The 26,191-nt window shown below is 47.8% G+C and overlaps 1 protein-coding gene across 1 annotated transcript in view; it reads right to left on the bottom strand.

The window, feature by feature from the left end:
• Positions 1 to 25,623, bottom strand: part of LOC149336305 (uncharacterized) — a 31,063-nt gene extending 5,440 nt beyond the window's left edge. The window contains exons 1-13 of the mRNA XM_089554111.1: positions 25,612 to 25,623; positions 20,867 to 20,896; positions 19,923 to 20,167; positions 17,298 to 17,512; positions 13,718 to 13,891; positions 12,622 to 12,696; positions 10,788 to 10,945; positions 9,673 to 9,745; positions 7,376 to 7,506; positions 6,482 to 6,587; positions 1,356 to 1,525; positions 867 to 990; positions 28 to 159 (exon numbers count right to left, since the gene is read on the bottom strand). Of these exons, the coding sequence (XP_089410237.1) occupies positions 28 to 159; positions 867 to 990; positions 1,356 to 1,525; positions 6,482 to 6,587; positions 7,376 to 7,506; positions 9,673 to 9,745; positions 10,788 to 10,945; positions 12,622 to 12,696; positions 13,718 to 13,891; positions 17,298 to 17,512; positions 19,923 to 20,167; positions 20,867 to 20,896; positions 25,612 to 25,623 (1,645 nt within the window). The remainder of the gene's footprint in view (positions 1 to 27; positions 160 to 866; positions 991 to 1,355; positions 1,526 to 6,481; positions 6,588 to 7,375; positions 7,507 to 9,672; positions 9,746 to 10,787; positions 10,946 to 12,621; positions 12,697 to 13,717; positions 13,892 to 17,297; positions 17,513 to 19,922; positions 20,168 to 20,866; positions 20,897 to 25,611) is intronic.
• Positions 25,624 to 26,191: the final 568 nt, after the last annotated feature.

Raw genomic sequence — 26,191 nt, 5'->3', positions numbered from 1 at the left:
ATGCGGAGTCCAAGTGGCACAGCTCACCAGTTGCAGCTGGCTTAGCTGGTGGCCTCAGCGATGTTCGTGAAGGAGCAGCTGCTGTCGTGGGCACTACCGACAGCCTGGGTGCTGGGCCCCGCTTGGCAACACCACTCGCCAGTGCACCACTCGCTGGCGCTGCACAAACGCAGCAGGAACAGAAGGTGGTCACTTGACAAGCCAAGGTGGGCAACACTGTTTCCCAGTGTAGATCAATATGTAGCACAGCCGCCACTCACTTCGAAGATGACTCCTTTTGTTATCGAGAAAGGAATCCCACACTGCCCCGTTTAGTGCTGCTACACACGACCCCATGTGCTTTCTCTACTACCTTGCACTTGCTGCCGGTGTGCACCACTCCGCCGGCCCGCGCAATGCTTTCACCCACTTAGCGCAAGGTGAAGAACCAGTCCCTTTCCCAGGGAAACTGTGGGCAGGCAGACCGAAAGAGGGGACAGATGCCAAGAAGCAGCACCACCATTGGCTCCCCCACTCATGTGCCATGGCAAAACTAAGGAGCACTCATTTATTAGGTGGCAGGTCCGCTTAAGTCAAATCCACATGAAATCCCCCGACTCCACTGCCATTAAACCTCAGGAATTTGGCGAATGCCTAGGTTAACGTGTAGCAATGACAGCGTACGAGGCTGAAGAGGTATCCCATAAAGCATCTATCAACTATGCTGCCCATCAAAAGGAAGCTTCATCAGTGCATCTATGCCATTTGCCCCAGAAGGTACCTCCTGCTGGTATTACGGTACCAAAATGCTCCACCCTGTTCCCTATCCACACGCACTGTCAATACCAGCACCCACATGCACCAGAGAGTAGCAGAGGCAGACCGACCTTGGAGGCTCCTCCTGGAAGCTGCAGCTGCACCAACTGGGGCTCCTGCCACCGACCTCCGCAGGGAGGGTACCCTGGGGCCAGGTACGGCAGGTGCAGGTTGAGACGCCGGTGCTGCCTGCCGCTGGGCAACGAGGAGAAAAACACTTTCAGGCAGTGGCTAACCTCACCACGTTTGTCACCTGCCCAAACTATAAATGCCAGTAGAAGCCAATGTCGCGTGCCTGCGAGGGGCACGGGGTGTACAAATTCTACACTGTTAGCTTTCCGGCTATGGCAGTGGTGTGTATTGATCAGGGTCTGAAACATGCACATGGGGTATGAAACATGCTCCGTGGGGGAGTAGAGATTAATTTCCGCCACCTGGGGCTCTTGGAGACAGTTGGAGACATGCCTTGGTTCAAGGAACGTTGCTTGTTTGTTCAGCTTTGCTCCTGTGTAGATAGCTACAGCGGAGTGACCAGATCGAAGCCACAACAGCCCTCTTACCTGGCTGGGCTGCTGCAGGGCACTCTTGGGTGCCGACAGGAGTCCTTCTGGTGTGGCCCTGTTCACCCCAAAGGTGGTGTCTGCTGCCGAAGGGGCAACACTGAGCCGGCCACGGGGCACAGTGGGCCTGCAGGGGACGGACAGCCGCCCGGCACGCTGCGACGGGGGCGCTGGGAAGACCACAGAAAGACACGAGAAAGGTCACTGACCAACGTTGAAAAAAAAAAAGAAATAGAAAAAAACTCACTAGGAGGCACGAGTTCATCAGCAGATGGAAGCAACAAGAATGTGCATATGGTATGAGGCAATGTACTGGAGCACAGGCTTGGCCGCGCAATGCGGATTGGCAGATAGTTATACTGAGTGTTTCACCGAAGAAGTTGAGATATTTAAAGACAATGAGCACGTTCGAATAGTGTTGTTTTGGTTCGAAGCGAATTCAAAGCGAATAGCAATTTGCTTTCAATAATTTTGAAACGAATATTTGAATACTTCCGGCATCCAGAAAAGGTTGAACGGCACACAGGCACTTTTATAACCGTCAACTTTTGAACACACAAGGCCATTACATGAAAAAAAAAACGCACTGAAGATTTGTTACATTCATTGAAGCTGTGTCAACTTTCTGCACAAATGACCACTGGAAAATGGGGGAGCTGACCTACATGCGGTGCCGATGCATCTGAGGTGCGAGAGACCTATATACAGATATACGGGGCCTGCGATATAGTAAATCTCTACAGTGACTAGACGTATGCACTGCCAGCGCCTCCTCTATACTTTCTGTGCCTGGGAGAACGAGAGGCGAACAATGGGAGCCCGCCGTCGGGGCTAGTACAGCCTTTCGCCGCCACGCGCCGCCACCGGAGTAGGATCACTGCCGCGCCGGCGCTCCGTCGCTCATGGAAACGCAGACCGTTCGCAGTTGTTCTGTCGTTGAGTTTTCGGCTGCATTCATGCTGTTTCAAGTACAATCAAAACTTTTTTTAAAAGGGAGCTCAGAAGCACTTGTCGCTAAGGGTAACCGGACCATTTTAGTCGTGTCTTTCGCGGCTACTGCTGCGCAATGCGCTCGCGCGTCGTCTGCTGCGCTGATATGACAGCGCGCGCCTGCTTAAATCCACCGCGTGGAAAATTGTTCTGTCACCTTTAAGTTCGCTTGTCTGAGAGTCTCTATTTGAAAGCAGTGCTTGGCAGCAACTAATACTGAAAGCTTGGGCTCTGAAAGAGCTCCGTCGCGTGCTGTTGTTTACTCATGTAAGTAGCACGTAAAGCCGTTAGACTGCTTCCAAAGCGGTACCTGATCCCGCGTTTCCTTCGTAAAGTTTTTGAGAGTTACCATTGTCGCCACCGAAGCCAGAGTTGGCGCCAGAAAATGTGGAGCTTTGCCAACTGGTTTCATCATTTGATCTGCCCCGCACTTCCTGCAAGACTGCATGTGGTCTCGAGTCGCATCGTTGACGCTCAACTTTATCGTGTATGGTACGCGCGAAAAATGCGCCCTGCTGTCAGTGCCACCAGCTATGTAACGTGAGACGCTGCATCATCTGCCTGCACATAACGCTGCGCAGATATAGAGGTTCATATATTCAATATCAGTGCGTTGTGAGTCAACACTTACTCAAACTCGAAAAAAAGAGTATTTATTGTGGAGGCTAACTTCTACACGGCAGCAAAACGTACGTCATCCTCAGCATCCTCAGAGCCTCGCGTACTTTCGCGAAAGGGGCTTTTTTTGTGAAATGTTTAACTACGTCATGCTTGTCACTGACATTGAATGCGTAGTTGCAGAGAGGGGGCCTCAGGAAACGAACCGATATAAAGTTCATGAGCTCGTTGATGCCATCGCTCTTGCACTTCAGCAACTTTGAAGCACAAAGGGCTGGGACAGCGTGCTCTACTAATGTAGTGATAGGCTTTTTCAAGGTCTGATCGTCCTGCAGGGAGCGGTCAGCAAAAGCTCTTAATGTCTCGAGAACGAAGAGAAGTTGATCTGACGGGTAGAGCAGCCCACCTCGGTCTTAGCTGCGGGTGAACTGAAGGAGTGGCTGGTTGCTAACCGGCTTCGTACACAAAGTAAGGCAGTTCTCGCAATCCATATGCTCGCCAACAACTCGTGCAATGTAACCGCCCACATAAGCGGTAGCCGAGATCTGAAGCGACGGCAGGTGCTGTGGAAAAATTGTGGTAGTAAGCCTCAGAAGCACCAATCTTGCTCTCGACAGCTTCGGCGCTGCTTGCACAGTCGACGTCAGGGGAGGCTTTAGAGCTGAAGTAGAAGTTGGTTGCGCAGAAGAAAGGACGTCAGCCGGTAGGAGTCTTGACATCGAAGCACATTCTTTGTGGGCAATATTGGATACCGAATTAGACGCAGCGATCCCGGTCTTCGGTAGCTTTTCGAGACCTGACAATGCAGCCCGAACATCCAACATGTCGTTACACCCGGATGACATTCGCAAACTACCAAACAAGGATTCAATAGGATCCGTGCAGAATTTTCGGGTGGGGACGAAAAAGAACTCTTTAGTCAGCATGCTGACTGAAGAGTTCTTTTTCGTCCCCACCTGAAAATTCAGCAGCGATCCTATTGCAGATATTTGACACACGCCACTGTAGAATAGGTAGTGATCAGAATTGCCTGATAGGTTTCGTCTGTGAGAAATTCACGGGTATGCCCAGACCTTTTTTAGACCTTCTAAATACATAGGGAAAGTGACTTCAAGCCATTCAAGCCGCGGATCAGCACTCGTCGAACTGGCGAGCATCCGGAAAATGTTGGTGTATGTGCTGCGTCGTGTTGCTGATGTCGTGAAGCACGAACCACCAATAAACGTTCTTCATGAACGTAATGGTTGGCCCTGCAGCTGAAAATGACACGGCAGAAGTGCGCCCAGCCTGATGCTTGAAAAAGAAACAAGAATCGTACTTCGCGCGGCCGATCAGCAGTAGCCGAGCTTCTCGTATCCTCGATGAGCGCGGGCATCGAGGCACCCGCCGCGCGCGACGTATTCTACTCACACAGCGCCTCCTTGCGGCAGCCGCGAGGAGGCGCTGGCCCAGCGCCACCTCACATCACGTAATTACTCCCTTATTACAAATTTACTCCACCTTGGGGGGGTTCCCCTAAGCATTTGACCAACATTGTTCCCACTTTGAGTTATTGATCAATTCGCTCTTGCCCTACCATAAGCTTGCCGTCCCGGTTAGCTCAGTTGGTAGAGAGACTGCTCCGGTGTAGCGGTGGTCCCAGGTTCAAACCCCGGACCAGGACGAATTTTTCTTTAACTACGAAGTTTCTGAGAAAGCTGTATAGCTTTCCTTTGTAGCCGTATGGCTGCGCTTGGGTGGATGCCAATGAGTAATTACTCGGGCGTTCGAACGGGACATCCATCTCCAAGTGTCTCGTGCTAGCCCTCTTACACTAAACATGTACGACGGCGCTAGCATGAATTTCATGCGGAGAAGCGCGGCTGCAGCAGCTGCAGTTAGCTTAGGCTTATTCCGCGAAAGTCAAGGGTGCACTGCGTCTTCCGATTAGAGAAATTTAGAATAGAGTGATCCGCTTCAGCGGGGGGGGGGAAGCCACTGAGCATGCGCAGCACCGTAAAGCGACAATGTGAATGTATTGCTGTATCGTACAAAAATTAGCCACCACATCCGATAGATCGACCTTCGGGTAACTCCGGTCCACTCCAGAAGCTGGCTTTCCTCTCAGCGCATCTCTCTTGATAGCATCTCCGAAGGTTAGCTTTCCCACATGGCCTGCAGGTGCTGTTGCACAGCATGTGCAGACCAAGGATGGCGCGGACTTTCCATGAAGTAGGCAGCGGGCATGTACACAGCCAACCAGAATACGAGTCTTTAGTGCGTTGCATCAGTTGTGCTCGCATTATGATGTAGTCCGCACGTTCGGCCATTTTGCATGGTTTTCATTGTCTGTATGCATGCAATGACAACCACAAAATCGCAGAACCTCTTTTTCATGAAACAAGGAAACTATCAAGCGAGTTCAACAAGGTGGGAAGAAATCCAAAACTGCTCGCCACCAACATGGATGGATCAATGAAGCTTCAACCCCTTGTGGTCACAAAAAGCAAGTCTCTGCAATGCTTGCCGACCGTGCTTTCTGCTCTGGTGACCTACAGGTCCAATCAAAGAGCATGGATAACCCGCAAACTTTTTTGCCAAGTGGCAGAATGCTTGGACCGAAGACCTGACCGACCATGATCGCTAAGCCTATACCCGCCGCTGCTGTACTAGTTCCAGCAGTGTCGCTTCCTGCCGCCGAACGCAACGTCGGTGCTTCAATCCTCGGACCAGGGGATTATCCGCGCAGTGAAGGCTGGTTTTAGGAAACCACCGATTAAATAGCTCCTGCAGAAACCAGACTTGAGACCAAAAACTATTTTTCAGGCGCTCTATCTATGCTATGTGGATCACGGAATGCCAAAAGCGAAGGAATCCAGATCTGCTTTCGACATTCTAGTCTCTCCTCAAATTCTTTGTGGGGCGAGCTCGATGAAGCAGTCGCAGGTCTTTATTGTGAAACCAGCTGTACGAAGTTGCTGGAGATAAGTATTCGTGATGGGGCAGCCAAAGGCACTTTTTTCCCCATGAACGATGACACTGAGACCGCGGGAGAGCTTGCGGATGACATTGTCGATGTCGGAACACCACTGACGAGAGTTGCGACTAGGAGTGGAAAAAATGCACTCATGAGCTTCGACGTGCTCCATGGGCTCGGCATGGTTCATCACCATAGCGCATCAATGGAAGGCTGCGGTCTCGGCTGTTAGGAGTCAACCTAGAATATTTTAAAATGTGTTCCCTCCTAGGCAAAGAAGATGAAGAAACAAAAAAATTCAAGACTAGTGTGCCCTAATCAGCACGCAGTAAGCAGCTATCAAAGAAATTCATTTTTTTTTTTCAATCTCAATATGTTTGCGTGCTGTTAAACTTACTGCTACTTTTATATAGCATGACACATTATATCGAACGCTTAGGAGTTTTAAGAGTTCGATTTATGCGGGTTTGACTGTACCCAGTAAACAATTCCGGAGTGTGGGCCCATACAGAAAGAAGTAACATGTACACGCCGCACAGGAGTAAGCAAACAGAGAACTCACGCAGCATGCTCCGGCGTGGAAGGGGTTGTCCCGAAGGCCTGCGTGGAATGGCACCTTGTCCCAGAGTCACAGTGGTGTCCGCCGCCGTTGCTACTTTAGACGGAGCCTGGGCACCCAAGGAGGCAGAAGCCCCGTCATACAAACACAACAACAGAAAAAATTCAGCAGGGGTAAAAATAACAGTAACCCAAAGGCCAGGACCTGCCAATGGCTGCAGAGAGAGAGACCCTGTTCACAGCCTTCCTTAGAGTGAGTGAAAATGAGTGAAAGAGCTATGCACACGGGCAATTCCCTTCCTGGGTCCAGTCACACTGGGGTGGCTGTTGTCTTGTGCAAGTTGACAAAACAAGTTGCTACCATGGGACTGTTGCCTTGCACCAGACGTGGCTGTACATTCACCAGTGCAAATGGCTGCACACGTGCTTGGAACAGCAATGTTATGACTGACCAGTGCCATTTATGAGCTACACCAGGTCTGCCCAGGTGTGCTCCCGCGTGCTAGAACCAGAACTCTAAGATACTAAAGTACGCTTCAAAGCCGCCCTCACTACTGTGCAGGGAGCTTTCCTGAAAAGGGGCACCCTTATCAGATTGCACTCCCTGTCAAGCTAGTGTTTCTCTTTCACACCATTTTTCCTTTTGCATTGCCCTTTGGCAGAGAATAAGCACAGGGGGAAAACTCCCATGGGAAAACAGGACTGCATTAAGGAGAATGGTTACAGCACACAGCAGTACCATCGCACTCATTCTTTTCCGGCCCCCCAAGAGATACTTGAAACATTGACTCAAGCCGAGATGCACTGGCTACCAGACCGTTCTCAAGTCTGAGGTTCCTTTGGATGAATTGACCAGGCAAACTCTTGGATGTGGACAGGAAGGTAAGACTGCACTTGCCTTCCTCGGGACAGCTGCCGCGGATGGAGCTGTGGGTGTGGCAGCTACAGCGAAGGTGGTCTCTGCATTGGCCACTTCAAAGCCGTCCTCGCTGCCCAACGAGTCAGACACTGCAGCCTCTTTCCGAACAGCTGCAAATGGTGAGTCCGGCATGGCAGCCGTGCAAAGGCAGATAGAAGACCACCAGCATAAGCTCAAATGCACACCCAATACAACACGGACTGTAAGTGTTACAGATTCGCACAGAAGCAAGACAACTCAAGGCCGGCAGAGGTGTGCAAGCCATGGGCAGCCTCCTAGGAAAGAACAATGGCAGCTGAGGAAGAATACTTGTTCCCGGGCATGTTCTTGGTATAACGAGGTAGAATAAAGGATTCGTGAACTGCTCTGAGCAGGACAATGCCAGAGTGAACAAGGAAAGAAGAGTAGACAACAAACCAACGTTGGAGATCTGTGTGCTACAGCAGGTGTAACCCGGCTGTTATCATGGTGTTGAGTTACAGCAACTAGAGGTCAGCCTCTGACCATGTTAACTAAGACCCCTAATTTCCCAGCGTTTCAGCGGAAAAAAGGGGGGGGGGGGGATTGTAGGGCATTTCGCAGAATTGTGTGTCAGCAGCCACACTTTTTTTACACATTGCATTTGTTGACAACAGTACGAATGATAGGATGATGGGAATTTGATTATTTGAATCCGCTTGAAAGTTAAACCCGGCAACAAGCAAAGTTCTCCCAGTGCCTTGACATGCTTGCTGCCCCAGCTCGTGAAGCAAGTGAGCGCATAAAGTGCTGAGGCTCTAGCAGCAACGCACTTGAACAGCGAATGGGAAGACAATATTAGCGCCTATCGAAAGCAATATAACGCGAGTTTTTAAGCGAATTGCCTGTTTCGGAAAGCACCCTGTGTTATAAGTGGAGCTACGATTGTAATATAAGCCAAATATTTTTTAGCCATTGTTTGAGGTACTATCAGAGAGCTCACCCACGAGACTAGTAAGCCGCGAGAAAAAGCAAACTTCTTGGCAACCTTGAGTCATAGAGGTTGGTTGGTTTATGGGGTTTAACGTCCCAAAGCGACTCAGGTTGAGGGAAGCCGTAGTGGAGGGCTCCGGAAATTTCGACCACCTGGGGTTCTTTAACGTGCACTGACATCGCACAGTACACGGGCCTTGAATTTCTCCTCCAAAGAAATTCAACCGCCGCGGCCGGGGTCGAACCCGCGTCTTTCGGGACAGCAGCCGAGCACCATAGCCACTGAGCCACCGCGGCGGCGAGTCATAGAGACAAAGGGCACACATGCACTATCAAGAAAGAGTTGTTGCAAACATGCAAACAAGATGGCGCGGGCAGCTGAGGAAGAAGAGAAGGTTGTGAAAGAGCTGCTAAGAGCATAGAAAGAAAACAAAATTCGCAAACTGGCATGGAACTGGAGAATCCTGTGCAGCACGAAATAAAGCTATGAGGCAAGAAGTGGCAGCACAGCATCAGGTGCTGCGCGAAAGGCTTGCCGCAGAATGCTGCAGGTGCTTTGCATCAATTCGTGGAACTGAAAACTTTAGGCTGTAGAAAATCCAGAGACTTAAAGAGGCACCAAGGACAAGTCAATCTAAACTTTACCCAAATTAAATCTGTTCTTCAGAAACGGGAAGAAAGGTTTGCAGTCCTGTTTCTGGAGCACAAACTTCAAAACCGAACAACTCAGCTCAAGTTCTGCTATAGTCACGATGATCACTTTACTCTAACTACATTCCTTGATTTCACACAAAAAAAGCAATAGCATGTATTTCAGCAAGTTTACTGGAGCAAAAATGCGTAATAGCTCATTGAAAAAAAAACTAACATGCCACGGAAACGCACAAGGACTTGTGTCCCCATGAAATTAAATGGCATATAGTATTTGCAATTTGCACGCAAAAACATCTGCGCTGAAAATTTCATAGATGTGACTTCATTCATAAATGATTTCTGTTCCCAAAACCAGTCCCCCCCCTTCCCCCCATAAAAATTTTCACACCGTCCGATTCAAACCTGTGACGTTTACATTGAAAGATCTGATTCTGCGACTTCAGTACTTCATGAAATACACCTGCATTGCATGTTTTGGCCACTTCTTGCTTACAAAAGGTCCAATCAGAAAAAAAACAGTTTCTGGAATTAGAATGCGGCAATCTATCGATACTGGCAGACTGCAATTTATCTTCGGTATCCCTTCAACAATACAACATGGACATCATTCAGGCAAAAGATGCCTAGACTACACGGTGCACCCACATGGCTGCACTCACAATCCGACTTACCTGCAGGCGTGCAGGCAACAGTGCCCTGCTCCGGAGCCACAGCGGTATTCGTAGCCACCTTGTCAGAGGTACCCTGGACATCAAAGAATAAAAATATATAGGGCGCAAATAAAACGGACACTAGAAGAAAATAAAAAAGCGCACGAAAGCAGATACATCTGACAGCTGTCGAAGATGTCTGCCAAAGGGTCTCCAAAACACTGCTGCAAATGACTGGAAGAACCATCAATACCCTTTGTGGCTTTTGCCAGTAGGGGGACAAAAAAATGCCCGGTTTCTTACTGTACCCTGAAAGTAATGGTTTGGTTTATTGGGGTTTAACGTCCCAAAGCAACTCAGGCTATGAGGGACGCCGTAGTGAGGGGCTCCGGAAATTTCGACCACCAGGGGTTCTTTAACGTGCACCGACATCGCACAGCACACGGCCTTCTAGAATTTCTCCTCCAAAGAAATTCAACCGCCGCGGCCGGGATCGAGCCCGCGTCTTTCGGGTCAGCAGCCGAGCCCCATAGCCACTAAGTCACCGCGGTGGGGTCCTGATAAGTAGTAAAGTAATAAAGCTATGCACTACTTCCCATGCAGATGCCTCAACATGGGGGCTCTAGTTCAGCTGGTTTGCTGAAGATGCAGCTTTAACAACACTTTAGTAAAATGGCAGTTTGGGCGAGTTGGCTAAGCATCTTGTAAGAAAACAGCGCAAGGACACAGGATGAGAATGGAGAGAAGACACACACGGCGCTGAACTTGCAACTGCATTTATTGGAAAAACACGGTGCTTTTCAAGGCAGGGCGTCAAGAAAGCGCGCGCATGCGCTTTGTCCATTTTATTTTAGACATTTTATTACCCGATAAGTGTATTTTTGGACAAAGCACATGCGCGCGCTTTCTTGACGCCCTGCCTTGAAAAGCAGCGTGTTTTTCCAATAAACGCAGTTGCAAGTTCAGCGCCGTGTGTCTTCTCTCCGTTGTCGTCCTGTGTCCTTGCGCTGTTTTATTACAAGATAACAACACTTCCCCAGTTTCCCCCCCCCCCCACCCCCCCCAGACCCCCTTGGTCTCTTGGCACATGCTCACCAAGAACCAACACATGCACCCCACGGCCATGCCACACTTGCCTTCCTGGGGACAGCTGTCACCGGTGGAGCAGCGGGTAAGGCAGGAATGGCAAAGGTTGTCTCTGCGTTGGCCACAGCCAGGCCTCCTTCGCTGGCGCACGAGTCCTCCGCCGCAGCCTCTTCGAGAAGGATGGTCGGCAGCCCGTCTGGCACGGCGGCTGCACAAAGTCAGGAAGAAGATCGTAAGCATGAGCCCAAAGGTGGCACCGGTTCAAGGTGTCACACCGAGTCGTACAACGCCAAGACAGCTTCAGGCCGGCAGAGGTGCGAGACATTTGGGCAGCCTCCTAGGAATGCACTATGGCAGCCACGGAAGAAAACTGGTTTCTGGACATGTCAACTTGGCACGACAGAACTTAGGGCTAACTGTACACCCCTGCGAAGGATGATACCGGAGAAGCCTCTGGCCTAGAGAGGATGCAACTTGGCAGTTGAGACTACGTTGGTTAATATTAACCAGAATTCAGCCTTTGCATTACGTTCACTGCTTTCCATACATTCAACAAAATGTGCACTTTTTGCAGGAAAGGTGCCATCAGTGAACAGCCAATAGCACCGAAATGTAGCTACCACTCTTGTACTTTGCAACGACTTTGCTTGGCAATGGAGTGAAAGCTACAGAGCTGAAATGCGCAGTTTCCTTATACACAGCAGAAAATTTTATGCGGTAGCACACGGAGACTGTTCCCCTCAAAAACCGGCATCTGCAGCGGTCTTGTGCCAGTCAGAAAAAAATCCCAGGAGTTTCAAATGAGAAAAGAGATTAGCCCACGAAGAGTTGTCGGCTCAGGTGTGTTAGAGGGGCACCTAGTGACCACGTTGTGGTGAGTACGGCTTGTGTATGGCATGTGTATTGATCTTATAGCAACTTTAAAAAAATTAAAGCAAATTAATATTCTGATTGAGTGTCAAATTGCACGGAATCAAAAGGCAGTGTTATAGTGTTTCATTGTATTGAAACAAGTGATATGTACGTGTAATGAGTATGCAGTGGCTTCGTGCTTCGGCTCAACTACTGAGGAAGTGGCAGAGTTAGATGCTTTGTCCCCATACTTTTCTCCCCATTGCCAAAAAAAAAAAAATGTCACCGAGTACAGCCCAGCAAACTGAAGCCATTCAATTGGCTCGGCACCGTCATGTTACCCAGCTAGATGCACTAGTGGCTCCCCGAGCAAGCTTGGCCATTGCAAAGAGGCCAGAATGAAGATGCTACTGGAATGTTGCATACAACATGCCCAAAGACGACAACATGTCTTATACCAGCTCCACAAATAAAATCCATGAAACCAAGGGCATCCCAGAACTTTTTCCATGGGGGTGCACCCGATGGCCGGGTATGGGGGAGGCAGTAGGTTAGCACCAGAAAGGAACTATTTGTGGTCTAAACTGCGCACATGAAACAAAAATTAGAAGCAGCGAATTAGTGCTAGGCTTGGAGAACAAACATTAGAATTTATTAATGAACAAAGAATTGAACTCAATAAGCAAAATCCGATAACTTAATATCACCTAAGCGTGCTAATCAAGCTATGTAGCTGTTTTCTACTAGTGCATAAATAATATCCGTAATTCCAGGGGGGAGGCAACCGCCCCCCTGCCCCCCCTTCCGGACGCCCATGCATGACACACTACGAAAGTGATAAGACCTTGCACACCTCCAAGTGCCTACAAAAAGCAGAGAATTTGAAAAAAAAAAAAAGGGAAGAGGCACAGCCTCATGTGGAGTCCTGAGAAAAGTACACAAAAAAGCGGTGGCATATTTGGCACCGCTTTCCTGCAACAAAAGGCTGCCAATAGCCGAATGCAGGCCAGGCACTAACACAGCTGAACTTACAGTTCGACTGTCCTGCAGGCACAGGGGGAATGGTGCTCTTCACAGGTGTCAAAGCGACGTCCGCAGCTCCCGTGTCTGTGGCGGTCTGCACATGACGCATGCGGAGACACGGTAAAGAAAAAAAAAAAGCACACAGGCAAAGATCTGGCAAAGAGCAGTCAAGACAGATGCAAAAGCGTCTCCTAAACGATAATGTGCTACCACAGCATTTCTGTAAGCTGTTTATCTTATTACAGAACATAAGGCACAACCAACGGCGCCGCGATTGACCATTGTTACATCCTACAGTGTTATAACCTGTATTGTTATAAGTGGGTTTGACTATCACTAGACAGTAGGGGTGTGCGAATATTCGAAATTTTCGAATATAATTCGAATATTATATTTTTAGTATTCGTATTCGATTTGAAGTCCAAGTAATCGTGTTGTTTCGAATATTCGACACGGCGAGAATATTCGTATCTAGCCGAATATTCAGTTGCAAGCACCGGCGTTCATTTCGGTCCGCAAGTCCTATCGACAGAGACATAACAACATGGCGGCTCCCAGAGCAACGCGTAACGTTGGGCCATGCAGTAGCTGACTGCGCTGGTGAGCTTCTTTGTGGCTACACCTGCGAAGCGGGTATAGTCAGAGCTGTGCACGAAATACCTCGCAATACGAGCCAGTTCAGTGCCAAATGAGAGGGCATTTCATGTGGCTGGAAAAGTCATTTCAGCTAGAAGGGAACTACTTCTGCCTGACCATGTGGAGCAGCCAGTTTTCCTTCACGACAACGTTCTATGTTCATCCCAGCAACGCGCTTTTGTGCTTATGGCAAGCTAGCCTTGATCAATGCTGTGTACTAGCCATCTTCTCCGATATTTCCACTCTTCTAAAAACAATGTTCGAGACTTTGATACTTTTTGTGCAGCCATACACACCTTTTGGGCTCATTTCATCACTGATAGTTGAACTGTGATGTTCTTGGGAGCTCAAATAAATGTTTTGTAGTGGTGAAATGTGTCTGTCCTTGATTATTCGATATTCAGAACCAAATATTCGTATTCGATTCGTATTCGAAAAATTTGATATTCGCACACCCCTACTAGACAGCGTGCACTTGCCTTCTTAGCGGCAGCTGTTGCGGACAGAGCAGCCGGCACGGCAGGAACAGCGAAGGTGGTCTCCGCGTTGGGTACAGCCAGGCACTCTTCACTGACACACGAGTCCACTGCCTCTTCACCGGTGGCCAAGGGCTTTTGTACAAATGGCACATCCGCCGCGGTGGCTGCACACAGGCAGAGGGAAGACATGAGCTCAAAGGTGGCAACCGACACCATCGGCTCAAAGTGCAACCGAATCTCGTAAACAGGCAGTAACTTTAGAACAGAGGAGTGGAACACTCAAGGAGCCTCGTGGGAAAGCATGAAGGTAGGCGTGGAACACAGCTTGTTCCTGGGCAAGTTCTTGGCATAACGAGGTATAACCGAAGTTTGCATGCACTAAACTGAGAACAACAAGGTACAGTGGCCCCAAATGGCTTTGGCATGTCCCAAAGAGGAGCGGAAAGTTGGGCAAGTTGGTTGAAATGCATAGCTGAAAAAAAAGCATGTCCTTGTGTGTCTGTTCTTAGTCCACATGTTACCTTCGTGCTTTTTTTTTCAGCTAGAGATTCTACGTGCTCGATTATATAGAGATGAGTCAGGCTATGATGTCACAGAGATGCAAAGGTGCTAGAATCATTCACTGTGCTAGCAAAAAGAGAGACTGTCCACATTCGGTGTGCCACGTTTCAGTGCGTTCAAAAACAATTCGCGATTGATGACCAATTGTGGATCGGTTGGTTTAGCAGCAAGGTCCAAGAAAGGAAGTGGCATGAACTTTCGCAAGTGTCTTGCAGTTAAATAGGGGCAAAAGCCATGGGCAGCAGTCATGGAGAGGGTCAACTTCAGCACCAGATAGGCTTCGCGGCTGACATTACATTCTTGCATGAGAATCTGGTCAGTTCGAGCCTTAATCTGCACAGTTGCTCTTCGGTTGCACTATGAGCCGCAGGAATCAACGGCTGCAACTCGTTCGCACCCTGCCAAGCTCTCAGCATGAGAAATTTAGAAGTGGCATTCTATGTGCGTATGAACGCAAGTTGAATGTAGAGGGGCTGCTTTCAGATGCCAGTCACCTGGACTATGTGCCAAGCATCTCTTCAGGCGAAAAAGACAAGACAGCTGCTGGCAATCGCCTTCAGTGAGCCGCTAAGCGCGACGTTCGAAGCAGCACCAGACTGGTAGCAGTAACAGTTTGTCCTACTGTCATTTTTGCAAGCCTGCATCGGTCCTCGAAAGTAATTAAAAGTTGCTGGGATGTCGGTAAAGCAACGCAGTTATTCCCCAGATGATCTTAATTTTCTCACTGCATGTCAATCAAACCCTGTCAAACACAACAAATATGAATCAACTCCCGAGTCATTTTTCTAGGGCCGAATGCAACACAGAATAGAAAAAAAAATTCAAGTTGACCCATCATTCAAAGGAAGTGGTCACAACATGAATTGTCAAGTGTGTATTGCGTAAGGCATGGGTGCAAATAAAGAAAACTACTGTGCTCCAATTTGGTACTACAGGCCAAAGAGCTGGCTCACTCAAAAAAGAGCTTAAGAGATTCAGAGGCATTGATTTTCCGATAGCTTGATGCCTAGTACAAATCTACAGACAGAACAGGTATCCTGCAATAAATTCTCAGTGCAAACTCGAACCTGTGATTGCCTTTTTTTTTATTGGCCTATATACACATGTGCACAGAAGCCTCTACATTGAAATCTGCCTTGGACTCCACCGAATGGCAAAGGCCAGCGTTGGCAAAATAATTTGGACCAGAGGGCCCAACCCAGAGCACGAAGCAGAGCAACACTTCCCCTTGGCCACGAATGTGGTCAATCACTCATAGGCTACTGCAGCATTTGGGTTTGTTAAGGGGGGACACTGGTCTTGAAAAAAAAATTTTTATTAATGAAGTCACAGTTACGAAATCTTCAGGGAATACAGTCAAGCCCACTTATAACAATATTCAAGTGCCATGGAAATACCATTGTTATAACCGATAATTGTTATAACAGGGTTGTGCCGAAAAAAAAATAAAGGATGACAAACTTCAGAGCATTTATTGACAGTAAATACCCAGAGGGGTTTGATTGTTCTAATGCCTGTAAAAGCTCGTTAAATCAAACTTCAGGGAACCGGAACAATGTTCACCATTCACCGATGACTAAAGCACCGCCATCACTGCGCCACCGGGAGCTTTGCGCACCTCCATGTCACAGGAATCAAGCCGGCTTTTTGGAAGCTATTCTTATGGGAAATTCAAGAAGCATGCAGAACCAAGGGTGCAGTGACAGCTGACAAGAGAAAAACCGCGCTGGCTGCATGCACGCACGCTGCACTGACTGATTAGGGGTACGCATGGCGTGCGTAGCCAATGCAGCAGCTCTCCTGACGCGATGATGCCTGCCTCTTTTGCTTTCGTGGCGTTGCTGCGCCGGCTTACTCCATTGGTCAGCCCCCCACGCGCACGCTTTTGTGTTGTAAGCGTGGTATTGCTGGTGTGGTTGTAGCATTTCCTTGTATTTTTCTGTAATGGTTGACACTCAATTACCGGATTTAATTGTTATAACCAATAATGTGCCTTGACAGCATTGCTATAAGCAGTTTATTTTACCATAGAACACATGGCAAAGCTGATGGTGCCATGACTGACCATTGTTATATCCGATATATTGTTATAACCAGTATTGTTATAAGTGGACTTGACTGTATATATTTGTGTGCTGATTCTAAATATGTAATTTAATTTCATGCAAAACAATTCCTTGAGCACTTATGCACTTTTTATGCTAGTATTTTGCGGAGAGTTTTGAAGAAAATTTGCTGCGGGAAACTCGCTGAAATGTGTGCCATTGGGTTCTCTTGACGCCAAGGAATACAGTAAGGGTGAAAATGTCTTCCTGGCTATCATAGAACTTAAGATATATAGTTTTGAAGTTGTCACTTCAGAAATGAGAAGGAAAGTGCGTATTCCTGTTTCTCAATCTCAAGTGGCAGCTTCAGTACCCTATTACTCAAGTTTTATGAGAGCCAGGATGATAATTTCACCCTTATTGTATTCCTTGGTATCAAGAGAACACAATGGCATATATTTCTGCGAGTTTCCTGCAGCGAATTTTCTTCAAAACTCTCCGCAAAATACTTGCATAAAAAGTGCATAAGTGCTCAAGGAATTGTTTTACATGAAATTAAATGAGATCTAAAATCAGCACACAAAAATACATGTGCCCTGAAAATTTCATCACTATGACTAAATTAATAAAATTCTTTTCAAGACCAGTGTCCCCCCTTAAGTGGAAGTCGCAGTCAAGTCATGCACGGCATCATCACTGCATTAATAGCTTCGCAAACCAGCTAGCACAGATGACTTGTTGCACCCCGAGATTAGGCAGCTGCACGTTCTCTTTTACTCTTTTGCACACTGAGACCCACTACGAAGAAGTAAAATTCTGAGACCGAGCAAACTGAAACCCTTGCCAACTTTCACCTTTAACAGGCACACAGCTGAGCCCTAATACAATGGGCCCAGAAGGAAACAAAAGGTGAAGGCGCAAAATGGGGGCTGAAGGGGAGGGTGGAAGGTTGCCAGGAACTCACGGAAAACGCTGCTGCTGTCTGCTTCAACCGAGGAGGTCTGCTTGGACGTGTCGCACTTGGTCTCAGCCAAGAGTGGAGAGCCAAGCAAGTCAGTCAGTGCTACCGGGTCTTTCAGCACTGATCCCTGGTTTGTGTTGGCCCGAGTGACACCAGCCTTGGCCAGGGGGGCCGGAGAGGCTAGTGATATCAGCCAACTGTCCCCCTCAGCAACAGCACTGCAAGCCATGCAGGGAAGAACAAAGAACATGCTTGGCACCCAGTACACTTTCCTGAACTCCAATACTAGCACATCAGGGGACACACAGAGGGCAAGTTGAAGCTAGTCCACATAAACTGAATATGACATCCCAGTAAAACAGAGGCTACTAGCAGTGAAAACAGCTTCTATAAACTAGAAAAGAGCCAAGGTTGGTACAGGTATCGCTACCACGAGCCGTTTTTTGCAAGGAAACTGCAATGATGTCAAGACAGTATGTGGATCCAAGGCTAGGCCATACCAATGAACACTTCCCAACAGCGATACTGGATAATGGAGACAGCAAAGATTCTTGGTCGGTGTTGGTGAGCGCACGCTCACCAACATCTTGGCCAAGAATCTTAGCTGTCTGATATTGCGCCAACACCTAGCAACAGAGACACCAAATTAAAAAAAGAACTGTACCATATAGATACCTACAAATATGGCCCAAACAAACCCCGAATTTGACCATGCCCAACAAGATGGTGACCTCCTAATTGGGCCGTGGCCATTTCCAAAAATTGGACCTGGCTACCCCTGAAATTTGACCTTGGCAGAATTGTACGAAACAACCAATGCTTTTGCACTATGATCGGTTTAACGAAGTTCAAACCATGACAATTTGTGCTTCTGATGTCACAAGTAAGAATCAATAAGAGAAAAAAAACGTTCCATATTTAAATAATTTTCTCAGCAGTAAAAGAGTCTCATGTTACCAAATGAACGTAAACATAGCCAAGCACGAGCTCTACAATTCAAACAGGTTCTTCATGATGGCCATCTAGGTTCATTTCAGATACATTCCAGCTGTTGTGGTCGGCGAGAGATTGTGGGCAGAGCATGTGATAAACCAAACATTTACATGGATAGACATCTGCTTTGAGTGTTTGTCTAAATACCAACAGCTGGCAGATGTTAAAAAGGCAAGCACCCTGAACTTTTTCAGCAATGTAAAATGCACCAATTTGAGGGCCTGTTTTAGATCAACTAGAATGCTACTGCGAAACAAACCCCCGATTGGACCACGCAGTATCTAGAAAGTCTGCCCTTGTCCTCAGAAAAGACCGCTACTATTGTTAATGACTAACCGAAGAAACCTCCCACAATACAAAAAAAAATGCAGTGCAATCTTCGAGTTGTCATGCAGCTTGTTATAATCTAATAGTTGACATTTTTAGCTAGAAACTTGAGCAAATCACCAGTGTTTGTATGAGGTTACCCCCCTATACATTTTTTTGGCTATGCAGCCAAAGCTACAGAAAAAAAAAAATCGCTCTTCCTATGCAGTGGAATATAGTCCACGCATGCTACAACTGTCATCGCAAAACACAGTACTGTGGTAACAACTGTAATCTAAGGAGCGCTTCTCATATAACAGCATATTTCCAATTCAAAATTCGTCGCAAAGACACTTTCTAGATTACAGTAAATATTTTTAGGCATGTCTGGTTACAAGCAGCTTGTATAGATGGCGCCAGCTACCATCAGCGGTGAAATGAGGCAACCGCAGAGCGATCAACGTGCTAGACCACCATTCTGTGGCAGACCTATTGGAGTAGCGATGCATTTAAAGACACTCCACCCCTCTAGCTTTCTCTTCATTGGAAAAAAAAAAAGTTGCCACAGTACAGATGGTTTACGCCTTTCAATCCAGTTTAATGGAACACGAACAACAGCAGGCTTCGGGGACGAGATAGGCACTACCAACTTTATCCAGGAAGACAACACACACGTATATACCTCAATCTCTCGCCTACGGGGAAAAGCGGTGTTTATAGAAGGCGCACTGACATGCCATTCATGAGTCAGTCAGGATAACTTCTTTGCAGAAGCATTAATACACCTGAAGGTGGGTTGTCTGTTTCCGTACAGTTCGCTGGTGATCCAGCTCTGCTAAGTGCAGCCCAGCGTTCCAAGTTGTCAGTGGGTTATCTAGATAGGGAATGACATGAGAGCTTTGTGACGCACTAATTTGCTTCCTAGCAGACAAAGGAAGCCTCCAATAGACCACATACCTCATTGGTGCTTCTACCAAAGGTGTTGAAGTGTCTTCAACTTTGCTTACAACATGCCTTATACTGCACAGTTAGGCAAAGTCTGCTCACTTCGTCCCTTACAAGATTTTGCCGGAGGAATGGGCAATTCAGCAAGATGGGAGTTAGTGGAGATCTACAGATATCCTTTTCGAATCCTTCAGATTCGTTTCGTCCATACTCATTAGAAAGATAGGTAAAAAAGCATGTCCCCTAACGCATCATAGTGCATCATGCACGAATAACTTGGTGAACCTCTCATCCACTTGCTTGTGCTAGTAATTTGAAGACACCATTTTGCAGCCACCAGTTAAAATAGGAATTGAGGCGTCACCAGCCCAACACTGGACTCACGCTGGCTCTCTCCCGTTGGGTTGCTGTGGAGACTGAAACAAGGCACAGCGGGGCACCGGGTCCGCATCCCCCTCCAACTCTGGATCAGACACCGAGAGGTCAACCAGTGTGATCTGGCGTGTGTCGACAAGGGGTGTGGTTGCCAGCTCCTCCATGACTTGGATGATGCGCCTCATTTCACGCTCTACCATCGACTTGCTCATGGGGGGCGACTGCACCAGGCACGCAGAGTCCCCCCCACCGTCCTGGACAGAAGAGAACGTCCAGATTGGAAACCTCCGAAACTGATGCTCAAATTACGCAGAGGCACATGCAGCAAAGACAGTTCTCGGAACAACAGACCAGGGAGCTCTTAAAGAAGGCATGCACTGACAGCCTGAATTACGGCAGAATTGAGACCCGTTCGATAAATATATGCGTACATCTGGCCAGTCAGAAAAAAAACAAAAACAAGGGTAGGTACATGAGGGGCTCATTAAGGCATACATGTCAACGATAACGTTCCATGTGGAGCTTGACGTGTAATAGACATTCCTCATCTGCCACTACAGCTGGGGTGCTAGCGAACACTCTCGAGGTCACGCTACATGCAGTGCAAATACATACAAAAGGTGCAGATGGCAGAGTCACTGCTGTAGCCAAGTCAGTGCGTGAAGAATCTGGATATTTTGGATTTAGATCATGCAAGCATTATGTGGTTGTCCTTTGTACGTTATGAGAAGTAGCCAGGCCCTTAAATTCAGAAATTACCATAAAAACCAAACAGCGCATTTTGTTGAAAAAAAAAAAGAGCAATCCGCTATGCACGTAGGAGTTCTCCCCTGATCATCCACTCCAGGATGTAAACGCGAACATATACTTCTCATTCATGAGGGATTGCTCACGTGATCGTTTGCTACAACCACAGCTAGCAACTGCAGGCCAGGTGCAGCAACAATACTTACTGCAGAGCTGTGATCCATAGCACCCAATTCCTGCAAAGCACAAAATCAAAGAAAATTAGACTGCAGTGCTTATGCTATTTAAGTTACAAAGAATGCAAACCAAAAAAAAAAACACTTCAGAACCTACTGTTCCTTTACCAGGTGTAACTGCAGGAGAGTTGCAGCTTGCTTTTTGAAGCCCTCGTTTAATCATCTGCTGGGTCGCTGAACATAGACCGTGGATACAAGAGGCGGGAAGGGTTCGTACGGAGCGGTTAACAATGTGCCGCATCTGCTGAATGTACCTTGACTCAAGTAAGAGCTTCTGTGTGGGCGCGGCTCAGTGTCCAGCACAACGGTTCAATCGAAGTCAATCTTGTGGTCCCATGCCTCGCAGTGTTATGCCACCGCACCCCGTTCTCTGTCCATTTGTTTGAAATCCGCTTTGTGCTGTTTCATTCTCGTAAATTAAATTCCTTTCCCAACCAGACAGACCACTGTCACTATTCAGGCAATGTGGGAAGCAATGTGAACACTTTCGAAGAAATATGGCACATGAACAACACGGCAGAGCATGTGGGATTCAGGGTTCAGAAACCATTTTTGGAACCCTCCCTTTTACTGTCAGAGCAAGGAATCCAACGGGGCTTTTTGGTCGGCTAGTTGGTGCAGGAAGTTCACTTAACAGTACGGAAACCACACCATACATGCGATTGAAGCGAGAAGAATAAAGTATACGCAAGGGTCATTGTACCTCTACCAACATTCGCAACGGCAGTGCTTAAAGAGCGTTATACGTGACCATTCCAGCAGAAATTTGCCTTACCCAGCTTTACAAGAGTGAGCTTTGGAAAGTAAAATGCCAGGTGCAAGGTTAAGGGACAGGAAAAGGGCAGAGTGGCTCAGTGAACAAACGCGGGTTACCGGCATCCTAGTCGAAATCAAGAGGAAGAAATGGGCGTGGGCAGGGCATGTAATGCGAAGGAGAGAGCTGCCAGTGCTCGGGAGTAACGCAATGAATTCTAACAGAAAGTAAGTACAGCAGGGGGCGGCAGGAAGATAGGTGGGCGGATGAGATTAGAAGTTTATGGGGATAAAATTGCCGCAGCTGTCACAGGACAGGGTTAACTGGGGAGACATGGGAGAGACCTTTGTCTTGTAGAGAGCTGATGGCGACGATGATGACCACATGAGCCTGTATGCACATAGTCATATCTGCATGCACTGCAGCTCCTTTGTATCCATAGACATGCTTTTCTGATCATTTCATTGGAGTTTGAAAAGAAGAGTAGCACCTGTCAGTGCTACATATATGACATGCACGCAACTAGTGTTGCAGTTAAGGAATAGCGAGTAAGTACAGAGGCGAGCACATCTGTCTATAGAGTGCTCTGCAGTGCTCTGCAGAGGAAAGGAACCAAAATTTAAAAGCATGTACAGAGTTTCACAGAACACTTGCTCTCAGGGCAGCCAGATAGACAAACCATACAGGCACAGGCACCGTGCCCCTAGCAAAGCAGCTGCATTCTGATTCCACTACATTTGCTCCGCCACAGACTCAACATTCTAGACAAGTGTGCTCACCTCTGTACTAACACTCCTAGGCCACAACCTACACAAATAAAGGCAGCTGAGAACAAAGGGTTGCACAATGGATGAAAACCATGACATGCCAACTAGCACAAACTGCTTGTTCCGTTTGTGCTGCAGTCAGACTACAGTAAATGCAATGTTGGCAGTTTTTTGCGTGGATTTAGTAACTGAACCCTGCAATTAAGCCACAGGGGGCTCGCCCGACCAAAGCGAGAAATTAGACATCAGAAAACCATGCTGGAGGAAGTTTTTTCGCCCAAATAAGCCGAAGAAATGCACGGTCCACATGAAACCGCCCCAAGAACGACCCATAAACCTGCCTCTGGCAGGTTACCAATTACTGTGCATTATGTGGTACAAGCAGCGACATGAGAGGAACCACAGAGTCACGTGAGCAGCACAGAAGCTTAAATAGCACATTTCGAATAAACTGCATTATGTCAATAAATTGCGCACACCACAACCGCATTAGCATGCCGGATTTTGCGCTGCTGAAGTGCTGGATTAAATGCAGTCCTGTAATTATTTCGCCTGTTTCTCGCTAGCACTACAGACAAGTTTAAGATGACTGCGGAAAGACTATCATACATTGTCTTGCACAGAGCTAACGGCAGAATAGATAAGGCAACAAAAAAAGCTTGCCGAGATGGGTTCGACAGCGAATGGGCCACTGCGTAGCTGATACACGGTCGCCCGCTTCTCGAGGCATATTTGCAAAAGCCCAGCACTATGGGTCCGAGAAATGCTAATTCGCCAAAAAAAGCGAGGACGCCACGCTGACTCTCACAACTGCAATTTGCAGCACTTCGCGTAGTTTGGCGAAGTGTGTCGAGGATAGGCACTACGGTCAGCGGTACGGATACATTACATCCAGCACAGCAAACAGCGCTGTGTTCGAGCGTACAAAGCTTTCCGAGGGATACTGTCCATCTAAATAGCACCCTGAAGTATCAACGGGGACTTCTGTTGAACAGTGCCGCTGATAGGAGGTTGCAAACGATACCACAGGCATTCAAGTTTCAAAAACTAACCGCGACGAGCTAGGCCCGCCTAACCGCCCTTGTCATGGCACAGGGGTAAAGACGGGAAGTTAACAGAGACAGCACACTTACACCGGTTGTGGACGGCCGTGCCAAGTGTCCTCGCAACCTTCGGTCAGGGTCAAGTCGGCTTCCTTCAGCACAGCGCCGAAAACAGCATTCGAAAGCCCGTTGACCGCAGGCACCGCAGCCGTTTTATGCGCTCAAAAATCACGCGCCTGCGCACGGAGCAAAATACAATTCAACGGTGCTGAGCTTTATTGTGGATAGTAGCGAAATGTAACCTTTACTAAACGCGGCCTTGCGAATTCAAATATTGAAATAAACAAGTTGTTGCGCTACCTGCAGGCTTTTTCAAAACTACTTCTTGAAGGAAATGAAATAAATTTCAGCAAAAACGTTTACAAAAGCGCCCATAGGTAGCGCAGCATACCTCACCTTTTGGTCAAGCGTCTACATAGAGTGGTAATACATAACATATGTTACACTTTGAAAACATAGTTGCCAGTCAAACAATAGTTTAGGCTGATCTTTTTAAAAAACTCTGTTGAAATGAAAAAGTTCTGGCACCAAATTTTCAAATTAAACTTTTTGACAAAAATATTACGCGAAATTTAAGAACTGCAAAGTTAGATAAAATAAGCCTCTGTTTACTTTAGACGCTTCAGTAAAACGATTTTTTTTTTTCAGTTTCGTATTGGCTTTGCTGGGTTGAGCATATAGTGAACTACAATGGAGCACAGTACGTGAGAACCATGGGTGAGAACCACCAAAAGGCACGTGGGTGGCTTTGACCAATGCTTTTACTTCATGCAAGTATTCAACGAGGAGCGAAGCTTCTTTTTTGCCCCGTGACGTGCAGACGGAGCGCGTGATTTGAATGCAGTAAACCCGAACTGTAAACACTGCGGCCAACGAGCCAACTACGATCATATCCTGTGGGCTTGCTTAAAATAGAGCCATCTCCGGGTGATCTAGTTACCGCTCCTTCTCTCGAGCTGTGGGAGACCGTGATAGCTAGTTCTGACCCCAGAGACTGATAAAGATAACCGCTGAAGGGTAACGGAGTGGATTCCAAGAGAAGACAAGCGTAGCAGGAGGGGCCAGAAAGTTAGGGGAGCGGATGAGATTAAGTTTGCAGGGATACGGTGGCTGCGGTTGGCAAATGACAGGGTTAATTGGAGAGAGATGGAAGACGTCTTTGCCCTGCAGTGGGCGTAGTCAGGCTGATGATGATGATGATGTTGGTGTTGTTGCACAACCACCTCGGCTTGCGCGCAATGCGGGGCTACCCCGCTTCGGGAAACGACCTCTTTTCTGAGGATGAGAGGAACTCTCGTGGATTGTTACAGGCGCCCGTCCTCCCCTTCAGACGCGGGGCTCCGCTAACCTTCTTATGGCAGGCCATATGCAAAAATAGACTTCATCGTACGTGCCTGAGAAGGACTACGGCAAGAGACGCAATCTTATCCAGCACTAGAGCGCGTTCGTAAGTCGTGCTAGTTATCTCCTGTGTCCCTTGCACTGACCATCGATTCCGTAGAAGTGAGAACAAACGTTACAAGCTGAGGGAACTCGAGCGCTTCAAATCTGCGGTCTAGTATCTATTCACCAAGAGTAAGTAGGCGGTTTCGATTCGCGGATATTATGCTGCATGCATGCAAGCTTGCGAAGAGGCCCGTTGCTCTTGCACTGTGACCGCGCTGAGCTCACCAAATGCGTTTGACCTTTTCGACCTTTGCACTATCCGAAAAAAATTATTCTAGCTAATCTTCTTTCACTCTTCTTTCTTTTAACTCTCCTCTATCTGCACGTGGCAGCGGTGATAGCTCTGCTCGAGCCACTCGGCAGGCCCCTGCACTTTCTTCATCCTTCTCTCAGTCGCAACAACAACAACCGACAGGTTGCGAGAGCACTTGGCACGGGCGTCCACAAGCGTTGTAAGTTTGCTGTTTCATATTAATTTCCCGCCTTTACACCTATGGCATGACGCGGGTGGTTAGGCGGGCCTAGCTCGTCGTGGTTTATTTTGTAGCGAAAGCTACACAGGACTAACAGAAGCGCATTTCGCGGTGCCTAGCTGGCGCAGGCTAGTGCTACTGCGACTGCGCTGTTACCACGGAAACCATGTACCATGGCAGCCATGGTGCCGCTCGGACTGTCAGTCATAAGAAAATTCTGGTCTAGGTGGGAATCGAACCCGGGCCACGGCGAGCGAGAAGGGGGCGCTGCCTCTCTGCCATGACACTTCGATGTTTGCAGCTGAAAAAAAGCGCATCTAGTGAATGCACAGTGCTTAAAAAACATATCTTCGAGATATGTATTAAGGCCTACATGAGTAATTATGAGCATGTTAACTACAAATGTCGCAATCAAGCGAGAACCAAATTTCCTCCGTGCTTGGTGTGTAGTAGAAGCGCCATCATGTGCGGCACCCAGTGAAAATTTCTTGCAATGTACGGCGCTGGCCCAGGAGATGGCGCAGGTGGCGGACCGCGCATAAACCACGCACAGCTTCAGCGCCGCGTGAAAACGAGGCGAGAAAGGCTAAGCGGGCGGCCACGAAACGTCTCTCGAAGAGACGCCGAAAAGCATGCTGAACGACAACGACGGCATGTCGCTTGAAATGTCAGTACGGAAAATTGCTTTCGCTACGTATATCCTGGCCTAGCTGAGCTAAGCCAACTGCCAATTTTTTTTTTAAAGCAACCTC

This window comes from Amblyomma mixtum, chromosome 7 (assembly GCF_055824585.1).
Source record: "Amblyomma mixtum isolate Tamu chromosome 7, ASM5582458v1, whole genome shotgun sequence".
In the NCBI taxonomy this organism is placed as follows: Eukaryota; Metazoa; Arthropoda; class Arachnida; order Ixodida; family Ixodidae; genus Amblyomma; species Amblyomma mixtum.
Note: the sequence above shows the minus strand (reverse complement) of the source record. Positions and strands in the feature narration are given on the sequence as shown.